Source organism: Esox lucius, chromosome 22 (genome assembly GCF_011004845.1).
Source record: "Esox lucius isolate fEsoLuc1 chromosome 22, fEsoLuc1.pri, whole genome shotgun sequence".
Taxonomy (NCBI): domain Eukaryota; kingdom Metazoa; phylum Chordata; class Actinopteri; order Esociformes; family Esocidae; genus Esox; species Esox lucius.
Window position 1 is genome coordinate 17265850 of NC_047590.1, and position 12272 is coordinate 17278121.

Here is a 12272-nt window from a genome sequence, read left to right on the forward strand (position 1 = left end):
CACAGACACCCGGTGAGTGTGTGTGTGTGTACTTCGACAGTACTCACCCGTACCAGTAGCGCGGGTCGTTGGGTAACCCGCCGTGGTTGAGACTTCTCTGGGCCAGGGCCTTCTTCTTGTTCAGGACAAACTCCTGCAGGCGCATCTTGACCTCCGTACTGGCCACCGCACCTGGGGGAGGGGGGATCAAAGCTAGAGCCTCTAGGATACAGTACACTCAACATGAAGCCCCAGACACTGGCTGCAGCAGAACACTCAACATGAAGCCCTAGACACTGGCTGCAGCAGGACACTCAACATGAAGCCCTAGACACAGGCTGCAGCAGAACACTCAACATGAAGCCCTAGACACTGGCTGCAGCAGAACACTCAACATGAAGCCCTAGACACTGGCTGCAGCAAAACACTCAACATGAAGCCCCAGACACTGGCTGCAGCAGAACACTCAACATGAAGCCCTAGACACTGGCTGCAGCAGGACACTCAACATGAAGCCCTAGACACTGGCTGCAGCAGAACACTCAACATGAAGCCCTAGACACTGGCTGCAGCAGAACACTCAACATGAAGCCCTAGACACTGGCTGCAGCAGGACAGGTAATGCAGGAAGCACTGTGTAGGGGTGTTTTAATGACGTGGCTGGCGACAGGTCTGAGCGCAGACTGGATTTCCGTAGAACTGTTTCCCGGCAGCTAGACTCCCACAGACATGCTGGATTGAATAGACGTGCCCCCTAAGATGGGCATTCACCAACCCTCCCCCTCCCGGGACACCGACCAACGCAACAACCTGACACATTTGACTGTTTTTCCCCTGAGTTCAAATAACCTGCTGGCCAGGACATGCTTCCATGCTTAGAGTCAAAGTAAAGTGATTATAATAGAAGTCCACTACCTGATGGTGAATACATTAATGGGGGGGGGGGGGGGGGGGGGGGGGGTGAGAGTTCACTCCCAGCATCCTCAGACCTAGTGTGTTCAGGGCTGCTGTCCTGCCCGCTCCCTGTCAGTAGAAGTGTAAAAAGAGAAACAAGGCGGCTGGCTACAGGTAGAGACCCCACCCGCCGCCACTAAGCCAACCGGCTCATTTATCAACTAGCTGGGGATGGGGGTGGGGGGGGGGGCTGGCCCACACACAGGTTCACCAGATGGGTGGGATGGAAACGGCAGCTGCCCTGACAGAGTCTGTCTATCTCCCGCCAACATTACCACCTCCTGTGTTGACTTACTCTCCTGTCCCCTCTCCTTGTTCTTCAGCAGTAGTAGTTTCTGTTCCCGCTGTTGTTTCTCCATCTCCTGCTCCAGACGGTGATTCTCCATCTTCCTCTGGTGCTCCAACAGCTCCTGCTGATGCTTCAGGGCGAGTAGCTCCTGCTGATGCTGCATGTGGAAGTGGGGGGGGGGGAGGACGACAACAATGTGTTATGGCAACGTTATTACAACGTTAGTACAAGGCCCGGCTAAGGCTTGAGGATGGTAGCTGTTGCTGATCCAACCACAACGTCAGTACAACATTAATACAATGTGAAAAATACATTCTGTCTATGCTTCGGGGCCAAGCGGACATCTCTGGCACCCTCTTCGTTCTCGTGGACTTGCCCATACAGATCCAGACAGGTTTCACAAAGGCCCGGAGAACACCTCCTCACACAAGCCCCATCACAACATCTATTCAGCCTGAGCCCCATCACGTCCCAGGTATTAATCCACGCAAGTGTTCCCGGCATGTTTACAGAAACCGCAGCACTTCAGTCAATACTGTAATAACCCTCCTCTCTGTGTGTACAATGGGCCCGCAAGGCTTCACCTCTAACTAGGTGCGTACACCTACACCCACACACACCCACACACCAACACACAATCCCAGCCTCTATCCTTAGTAAAGCAGCCAATGCAAATATTTGACAAATTTGATTGGACGTAATTTCACCCGTGTGTTTATTTCCTTGGATGGCGTTTTGTGTTCGTTAAATAACCGCCTGCTGGCGGGGACATGCAGCCATGCTTACAGTCAAGGGAAAGTGGATGGAATAAAATTCCCTTACCTGCTGGTGAATATATTAATAAGAGGGAGGGTGTGTAGGTGCGTGAGAGAACGGCAACAGGCAGGCACGGAATTGGCTTGGTCCCAGCCAGGAGAAACATTCCCCTTTCCACACAAGGCCAGATTAAAACTGAGCATATTGAATGTGGGAATGGAGCCTTCAGATGCCCAGGCAACTCTCCTCGGGTGAGGAGTTCCATAGCGGGAATTAGGGGGACAGTGAGATGAAGAGGAACATCTCTTCCAGGTCCTGGTTTGGCCCCACTAAGACACGTCTTAGAGATAGGCAGAGGTGTAGCTCTTGGTGTCTAGGGCGTGCGAGCTACAGGTTGTGGCGTGTGTGTGTGTGTGTATACAAGCTCTGAATGGGGCTGATTGAGCCCGGGCCTCCCTGCCTGCCTGGGCTTTGCGTCACTGCCACCGGAGTGGTCTTCCAGCCCCACCGCAGGCCAAAGGAGCCCTTGTGCCTTCGGCAATGCACTGGGATCAGCCATCAGCCCGTCCACAGCAGGTCACTAACAGCCCTGAACACTGACTTAAGGTCATCCCCAAAAATCACTGGACTTAAAGGCTTCGGTGAGAGAGAGAGAGAGAGATAGTGATGAAGCATGACAAGGGACAAACTGTCTTTATGGACCGTGCTTCGATAGCCGAACCGTACGTAGGCGCATGAGCTAATTCCCCACACACACACACACACACACAAGCACGAACAGTGACTCGCCCACCTTCCCCTCACCTTAACATGCTCCTGCAGCTGGGCCTCGTGTTGGCGGTTGAGCTGCTCCTGTTGCCTCTGGAACTCAGCGATGAGGAGTTGCCTTTGGATCTGCTGCTTGTGCTTCAAGGTCAGGAGCTCCTGCTGTAGCTGCTGCTCCCGGGCCTGGGCCGCCGAGGCATGGGACTGGGCCGGGGATGGGGACATGGACAGCTGCTGCTTCTGCTGGTCGATGCGGAGGTCCATGGGGATGGCAGCCGGGGGCAGACGGAGGGGCAGCGCAGAGTTGATGTCCACTAGGGAGGGGGAGAGGAGAGACGGAGGGAGTGAGGAGAAATGGAAGGAGAGAGAGGATAGAAACATGGGGGTCATTAGCCAACGTGTACTGATCAGAAAAGAGACAACAAAACAAGGAAAACAAGTAAACAGGTTGTAGTCGTTTCTGGAATTTAATGCACCCACGCTGACACACACACACACACAGACAGACACACAGACAGGCAGGCAGACACAGACAGGCAGACACAGACAGACAGAAACAGACAGACACAGACAGACAGAAACAGACAGACAGACAGAAACAGACAGACAGACAGACACAGACAGACAGACACAGACAGACAGACAGACACAGACAGACAGACAGACAGACAGACATCATCCTTATCAGCACATAGAGCCTCTTCACTACTGGCCGACTAGTCCTGATCAGTTGCACGTCAAATCCAGCCCCCCTCTCACAAAGACTGCATTGAGGGCTCGGGGCAGGCTGTGGAGAAACCTATGCCCTGCCAGCCACCCACGGCTCAGTGCTACAGGAAGCCCTCCAATCACACGGCTTCCTCCCCATCAAATCCGAATAAATAGGCGCGATTGGACGATTATTTACCTACAAGTTTACCAAACAGCGTGCCAGACAGCCAGATATGTTTGTTTAACTTTGTCTTAATCGGGGTGGCAAACACCCACGTTAGGTGCAGAGTGCACACACAAACATGCACACACAAACACGCACACACAAACACGCACACACAAACACGCACACGCACACACAAACACGCACAGTGAGAGCACAGAGTTTCACACACAAGAGTATTGTCAGTTATACTAACACCAACTCTGAGCCAGGTGGTACCTGACACTATTCATTCACTAGAAAGCATTTTTGAGTGTGAGGCCTTCTTAAGCAACACATTGTGGTAAAGCAGGACACACACACACACATTAAAGGAAAGCAAAGTTGTTTGGTGTGATCAATGACGGCGTGTAACCCAATCCATGTCCCTCCTTCCCCAATTAATCTCCCTCCTCTCCATTGACCATGTCCCTCCCATCTAACACACACACACACACACACACACACACACACACACACGGACAGCACAGTTCAAAACCAATGACTGGCGCTTCTGTCTCGTTAACACACACAATCAATACGTACACTCAGAGAGTGTCACGTTGCTGAAAGGCATGCTGCCGTAAACCAATGACAGATGGCTACTGTCTTTCTGCGATCATCCCTCTGAATGACTAAACTGCACAGTATTCACAAGACCGTCGAAACCAGACGAGAACCGGAGCATGAGAGAGTGAGCAAAAGAGATGTAAAATTGAATTGTGGCAGCAAGACAAAACAGAGAACCAACGTGGAACAGAACCGCAGCTTGAACACGCCACACATACCCATCAGCGCTCGAGTGCTCATGGCACAGAGATAAACGACGCTCGTTTCTCCTCTCCGCTCGTCAGCGTCTCGGTTGGGTCCACGGATCTTTTGGCAACTCTGGGAGGCACAATCCCTTTATCTCCTCCGTCGTGCTGTCCTCCTGCCCGTCAGACCGTCCACTCCGCTCTAACCTCTTTTCTGCACCCACAACATTCCTACTTCCCTCTTTTTACCCTTCCTCTCATTTGTGTCCCTCCTCTCTCCACCCTCCTCCCTCTCTCTGGGCTGGTGACATCACTGGGCAGTCGGAGGCATGCTGGCTGTTTATCCTACTGCTCCTCCATTTCCTGGAGCCAACGCCAGAACCACTGCAGGGAGGACAGGGGGAAAATGCACTCGCCTCTCCATCGCTTACCCTCACCTTCTTGTCCTTCTCATCCCTCTCTCCCCCATCCCTCTCTCCCCCATCCCTCCCCACCGGCTACAGAGCACTGCTTCCCTTAAGCCACTGACGGGCGGTTTTAGATTAAGCCCTGGCGTCATTCATACACATTCACGCCTCTGTGGAATACGGGCTCTTTCAAGTCAACTACAGCTATAGTGTCTCATTAATGGCTGGGGCTTGTCTCGTCAACAGACCCCCCCCACCTGCCCCACAGGCGCACACCTCCTCTTCGTTTGCTCTGACACTAGCGTTGCTAGAGAGCGGAGGTATCAGAGAAACTTTATGGCGGTATTTTACATTGCAGAGCACCGATTTATTGGCCGGTTCAAAGAAATGGGGGACGCTTAAAGTAAACTAGCCCAGCCCAGCAGGGCAGCAGGTAGGGAGCACAGAGCAACAAGCATCGGAGAGACTAATGCCCTAACGGGTAAAAACGCATGGTTGTGCACATGCTAGGAATCTAGTTTTGAGGAATAAGCTTCGTATGTGACGTCTCGAGCGAGCCACTCACTTGGCAGAGATAAATGTACATATCGGCCCATCGCACTCGTCCCGTGGTGACGTCAAAGGCCAAATCAAGTTTACAGGGGTTAGGCAGATAGCGGCGCCGGCATCTCCCTTTCCTCGTACCAAAACAAGGGCAAACGTGCACTCCGGGCAGAAGTACACCAGAGCGGATACACCTGACTTGTAGCTGAGAATGCCCTCAAAATGCAGGCCTCACACCACCATTAGCCAACTCCACCTCCAGAGTGGTTGTAGGAAAAATACCCCCCACCCCAACTTTATCTAAACTGCTTCAAAAGCCTCAGATGTCTTAAGTAAATTGAACAAGGAATTCCACTGTAGCTACACTTCATTATTTGACATTTGGATTAGAATGATGCATTTTGTTATAAACAACAGATCAGAGCACCAACTTTAAAATAGAATAAAACATTTACAGAAGTAAATGTGGTATGCATGCCTATGCATGTTTATGTATAAGAAGTTGAACACTTTGAAGTTGGGATAGTTCAAACATGTGAACCAAAGTTGATGTGGTCTAACTAGATTAAACGGTAGAGGCTAAATTAATGGTACTTATCCAAATGAGGTTAATTTATGCACTTAGATTTGGATAGCTGCAACATGTAAACTTAGTTTGGTTTCTCTAGCATGAACTATTCAAGGGATACTGTTAAGGGTGTTTTTAACATTCGCCTAATTACACAAACTACATTAATTAGACTAGTCATAGATGATATGCATTTGGCTAGTGGATTTTGTTTCTTCAGCTAAAACAGTTCAAGAGATACTATTATAAGGTTAATTTATGCTAATTATGCTAATTACATTAATATAATCATAGCCAATAAAAGTGTAAAAGGGACAATAGATTTTGTTCCATTGGGGTAACTCTGTGAGACTGCACAATCATGTACATAATACTACTTTTAACAACATTAATATTGTTATATTATGAATAGCAATACTCATGAGCAAGACACGCCATACCAATCCCCCCCCCCCCGCAGAAAAAGAGAACCAAACAGTTGGAGGTTGGGGGTAATGGGTGGTTTTAGTAACCCCATGGTAAGATAACCAGCAGAGTCGCAGGCGGAGTGAGTACTCTAACCAACTAAAACAGACCGCCATATTAGATTAAGAAATGTTGAGACTGTGGTAGGAGCCATCCAGACATCAGCTGATTATATCGCTGAGCCGATGCTCACTAGGGTTCCATGGCTGAACTAGCTGCGCTTTATTTAATAATCCTAATCGATAAACATTTAACCCTTTAAGTTGTTACAGCCTAAACATAAAACAAAATTGGTTTTGTCTCTAGCTTGAACTGTTAAAGAGATACTATCTTAGAGTTAATTAACAGCAATAATAAACATTTGTCTTATTAATATAGCCAGTTGATAAACATTTCAGAATTACAAGTAGGCACAGCCTAAACGTGAAACTAAGTTGCTTTCATCTCAGAGTTACTGTTTTAGGGTTAATTAACCTTGATAATGCAAATTGATACAACTGACAGTCAATAAACCTTTAAACATGTTTGCTTGGGATAGCCTAAACATGGACAGTAAAAAAACTGTACATGTTGGACTGCACCTGCCAAAAAAATTGCCAATGGAACAAGACAATTTCACAATTGAGGAGATATTTGCTTGAAATAAGTGAAATAATCTGCCAATGAAACAAGACAAATTGAAGGCATATTTAAAAAATATATTTTTTTAAAAGATGCATATTTAAAAAATATTTAAAAAACAAGCGGTATATTATAGCTTGTTAAGAAAAAGATACCTTATTTCAAGATATTTCAGATATTTTTTGCAGTGTGGTATCTAAAGCCTAAACAGTTCAAGACACAGCTTAATGGATTAATTAACACTATGCATCGTACCAGGGTTTGGTAGGTTACTTTTTAAATGTAACCCGTTACAGTTACAAGTTACCTGTCCACATTTGTAATCAGTAACGTAACCTTTTGGTTACGCAAATTCAGTAACGTAATCTGATTACTTTGAATTACTTTTAGATTACTTTCATATTAAGAGGCATTGGAAAACAAATTGGAATAGCCTATAACCAACTGAATACCATTTGCAGGATCAATCAATGTTAGAGTTTACATAGCTTGCCAAAAACGGAATTCGCATTTTACCTTATGGATTGTGTAGGCTAGAGTGCCTTTTGAAATGGGTTTCTAAACCATTGCTTTTTAATTCAATATGATTGGGCTACATCTGTACCTTACACGCTAAATGTCTGTCAGATATTCAGTCATTCCAATTAATCCAATAAACCTCGATCTTCCAGAATCAGACTTATCTGAACATAACCCAAAATCTAATGATGCTTAAGCCTGTTCTGTTATTTGTGTTTTATTCATGTTTTTAATTGCTTCAATTAAAAATTGCTTCAATGTGAAAAATAAATGAAAATGACTCAAAAAGGGTATTGATATTTTTGTATAGAAAAATTAAGATATCCGCAGCTTTTTGCGCATAAACTAAATCTGCAGTAGCCTGATGATTTGCTCCACAACCAACATTGTCAAAATGTTGCAGAAACCCCTGGCACGCGAATGCACATTTGCAATCGTGAACACCCGCATAGAAATAAGATTTACCCGCGCAAACGTATCCGGCGATTAATTATGGCAACCAGTGATGGATTTTCAAAATGGAAATGAAAGAAATAAACTGTAATTAAAAACCTGCACTCTTAGCTTAAAGTATATGACATCAGCAGCCAATGATAACCAATGAACACAATTTTCAGAGATGCAAAGCAAGCAGAATCACATGGATGGATGGAGTTGATGTGGCCGTGTCAAATGCAAATAATCATCCTTTGGCAGAGTGCTTCCCAACACACCTTTTCTCCTCAAATGTTGTGGTAAATTCCATATAATGTTTTATCTTGAAGGCAGTGCCATGTTACAGCTATCTATTAAACAATTCCTGTAAAAGTTATTCAGTGCAACTGGCTGTGTTGTGTCGGCTGTGTCGGTGCATTTGACAAATAAACCTTGAAACTTGAAAAAGATGTAACACCAGGTAGGCCTAATGCCTATCATTGTTCTGAGAATTATGTGTTGAGTAGATAACTAAATAACTAGATAACTCTACCATGTCTCAACAGAAATCGAGACTAATCAGACCAGGCAACATTCTTCCAGTCTTCAACTGTCCAATTTTGGTGAGCTCGTGCAAATTGTAGCCTCTTTTTCCTTTTGTAGTGGAGATGAGTGGTACTCGGTGGGGTCTTCTGCTGTTGTAGCCCATCCGCCTCAAGGTTGTGTGTGTTGTGGCTTCACAAATGCTTTGCTGCATACCTCGGTTGTAACAAGTGGTTATTTCAGTCAAAGTTGCTCTTCAATCAGCTTGAATCAGTCGGCCAATTCTCCTCTGACCTCTAGCATCAACAAGGCATTTTCGCCCACAGGACTGCCGCATACTGGATGTTTTTCCCTTTTCACACCATTCTTTGTAAACCCTAGAAATGGTTGTGTGTGAAAATCCCAGTAACTGAGCAGATTGTGAAATACTCAGACCGGCCCGTCTGGCACCAACAACCATGCCACGCTCAAAATTGCTTAAATCACCTTTCTTTCCCATTCTGACATTCAGTTTGGAGTTCAGGAGATTGTCTTGACCAGGACCACACCCCCAAATGCATTGAAGCAACTGCCATGTGATTGGTTGATTAGATAATTGCATTAATGAGACATTTTACAGGTGTTCCTAATAATCCTTTAGGTGAGTGTATATTATTGCGGTCTTCTCTCCTTATAATGCTCATCTAAAAAGAAATTAAAGAAATTATATTTCCATTGATTCATTGATAAAGTAGTATTTTATCTTTTCCTTTGAACAGAAGAATCTCATACCGTAAAATGCTTTAAATAACAAAAATAAACATAGCATCACGAATCTAAATATAAGCAACTGAATATATGTCTAAAAGTTTTGGTTTAGTCCCTATTCAACGCAATGGTACTTTTTGTCCCATTGAAATGTATTGCGAGCACACTTACATTTTACCAAATATGAGATCAAAACCGCCTTGTTTAAGCAAATCAAGCTCCGATGTCCTGGATATTTGAATGCAGGTTTCATGTTGATAGCTTTTATTGTTAAGCTCTAAAACGAGTGAAAAAATTACAAATAAATCTGAAGTTGGGCTCTGCCTTTGGCAAGCACACCTAATAAGACTATGTAAGAAATTTGGAGTAAAGCTTTGCCTTTGCAAAAGACACCTAAAAAACACCTAATAATGCCTCGGGCGGTAATAGGCATGATTAAAATAATGCAACAATCCAACAAAATTCATCAACCGTGAAAGAGAAGAATCAGAGTAATATATGGAGAGAGAGAGAGAGAACTGACAAAACCCAACACAAATTTTTTTTTTTCCTCTCCCTTTTCAGTCTTCCACTTTCAGGCCACGGCAGAGAGCTCCTCACCATGGGAGCGATTTATTATTCAGTAGTCTGGTTTGGCTTATTCATGACATAGAACAGACTCCCTCCAAACACTCCATATGCACAAGCACTTCTCTTCTCCACTCTCTTATGGGGATTCTCTTTCTTACTCTGTCTCTCTCTCTCAGCGTCATCCTCTCTCCACCTCTCCTTTAACCTAGCTTTATCAAGCACTATCCATCTATCAATCTACCCCTCTGTTTCTTGTCCGCTTCCTCCATCGGTCTCTCTATCCTCCTCCCTTCCTTCGCTCAGACCAATCACAGTGTGTTTACTACCTATGGGGCTCTCCCTGGCCTCTCCGCCGGGCTCCTGCTACGGAATACAGATAGATCTATTTACACCAGACAACACAGGCGCTCTCGCTGCAGCGCGGCTCAGATTTAAAGCCTGTTATCTCCTCGGTCTGATTGCCCTGGCGCGTTATGTCTAATGGATGCCGTGCAGAACCCGAGCCGAGCCCTGCTATTACCCGGTCAGACGGGGATGGGAAGTGCAGCAGAGCGAGGAGATTGAAACAACGACTGGTGGGAGGAGACAGCATGAGACAAACAAGTAGTTCAACTGTTGAGGGGATGCAGCTTGCTGCAATGGAAGACCAAGTTACCTGCTAGACAAAGGGTTGAATGAGCCTCCCCTACAATGCTTCGCCCTTCCAGGTGGTTCAAGATTAGTGCGTATAAAAGGAAACAAGATTTAACAAGTGACTGTTGCCTACAGTATCCTAGCTGACCAAGAGCAGGAGTCATAGAAACTTATCCTAGCTGCCCAAGAGCAGGAGTCATAGACACTTTTGAAACTCAGTAGAGGGCCATATCGTTCAAGCCAATACGCCGTGGAAACTGTCTGTCTGTCTGCCAGTCAGGGACTGGAAGCCGCCCTATTACATCTTGCAGATGATGCTTTGGAGATCCTCCAGTGACAACCAGAGGTAGGGCTTGGAGACAAATATGTGGATGTGGGCAAAGCACATAATTGGGTACACAGTGATGTGGGCGAAGCACATAATGGGGTACACAGTGATGTGGGAGCAGCACATAATGGGGTACACAGTGATGTGGGAGCAGCACATAATGGGGTACACAGTGATGTGGGAGCAGCACATAATGGGGTACACAGTGATGTGGGAGCAGCACATAATGGGGTACGCGGTGATGTGGGAGCAGCACATAATGGGGTACGCGGTGAGGTCTATGGCGAAGCGCATGGGTGCTCGCAATGCGTAGGTATTATCTGTACCCCAAGGTAACCTCGCATACAGACACAAAAATAGTTGATATAAAGGAATATTTATTTGTTGCGGGTTTTATTGAAGTATTTCAAATGTGCGAATTTGTTAATTAAAAGCCGTAAAACGGACAACTTAGGACATTTGAACTCTTAAGGAATTACACTCAGGTTAATACTAGGCATTTGGGGTCAGGGTGAAAGTCACATGAGGGAAAATATGATTTGGAAGGGGAATATGTTTTTTTTGTTCCTCACAAAGTTTGTGCGCCGCAAGCTCGGCTTAACGCGGCGTGCACCGGCCTGCCCCGGGCCTCCAATTGACGTCAGGGAGACAGGAGGGATTGGGAGAAGGGTGAGACATGAGGAGATGAGGGTGCCGGTACATACGTGCGCAAATACACCTTGTATGCTACTTGACCCAGACTCAACTGTGTCCTAGTACGCGGTTGCTTTGGAATTCAGGAGAGAGGCTGATCAAGTGATCAGGTCTGTGGAACACGGGAGGTCAACTGTCAAACAAACATATTTGTCCCTAAGTTGGGGTGGAGGGGTGGTAGTTTGACTTTAGTCATTCGTGCCATCCTGCCAGGGGGGAGTCCAGCATCCATTCAAAGGTTACCGATGGTTCTTTATCAGTCGAGGGACGAAAAGACACTGCAGACACTGCAGACAGGTATAACGTCCTTTTTTAAATAACTACCTGTTCTGTTAGCCGAGAGGCGTTTTCTTTCCCGTGGATCATGACTCTTAGGCGGCAGTTGTATCAACCACGTGGATTTAAATCTCAGATAGGGAGGGACTAAGTGTCCTGTGACATGGAACATTGCAGATGTTTCAAAAACTACAACACACCTTCCAAGGGGTTGAGGTTTTGAGTGACACAGATGTTTGGATCAGCATGGGTGCGTTGGGGTGAGGGGGTGATACCAGACCCCTACCCATACCCTAGATGTCACACACTGGACTACTTACTAGAGGAAAGTGAACCATTGATAGGCTGTGTCATTGTCCCACCTATTTTAAGATTAATTCCCTACATGACTGGTTCACAAACTGTGGTAGTCGTACAACTGGTGGTACGTGGCGCTCCCTTAAGCGGATATATACTCAATAAATATTTTCTCAGATGGTACACTGTGTAAAAACTTTGAGAACAACTGCTATATCACTCTGGATAACTTAATCT

General features: G+C 46.0%; 1 protein-coding gene across 6 annotated transcripts in view; it reads right to left on the reverse strand.

Moving 5' to 3' along the window:
* Nucleotides 1-12272, reverse strand: part of LOC105023749 (histone deacetylase 4) — a 57255-nt gene that overhangs the window by 22233 nt on the left and 22750 nt on the right. For 4 of the 6 annotated variants that reach the window (XM_013139814.4, XM_013139815.4, XM_034289713.1 and 1 more), the window contains exons 4-6: nt 2783-3057; nt 1229-1379; nt 48-171 (exon numbers count right to left, since the gene is read on the reverse strand). In XM_013139814.4, the coding sequence (XP_012995268.1) occupies nt 48-171; nt 1229-1379; nt 2783-3057 (550 nt within the window). Of the gene's footprint in view, nt 1-47; nt 172-1228; nt 1380-2782; nt 3058-4444; nt 4639-12272 lie in introns of those variants that run through there. The other 2 variants (XM_013139817.3, XM_020042416.3) reach the window with 2 other exon arrangements.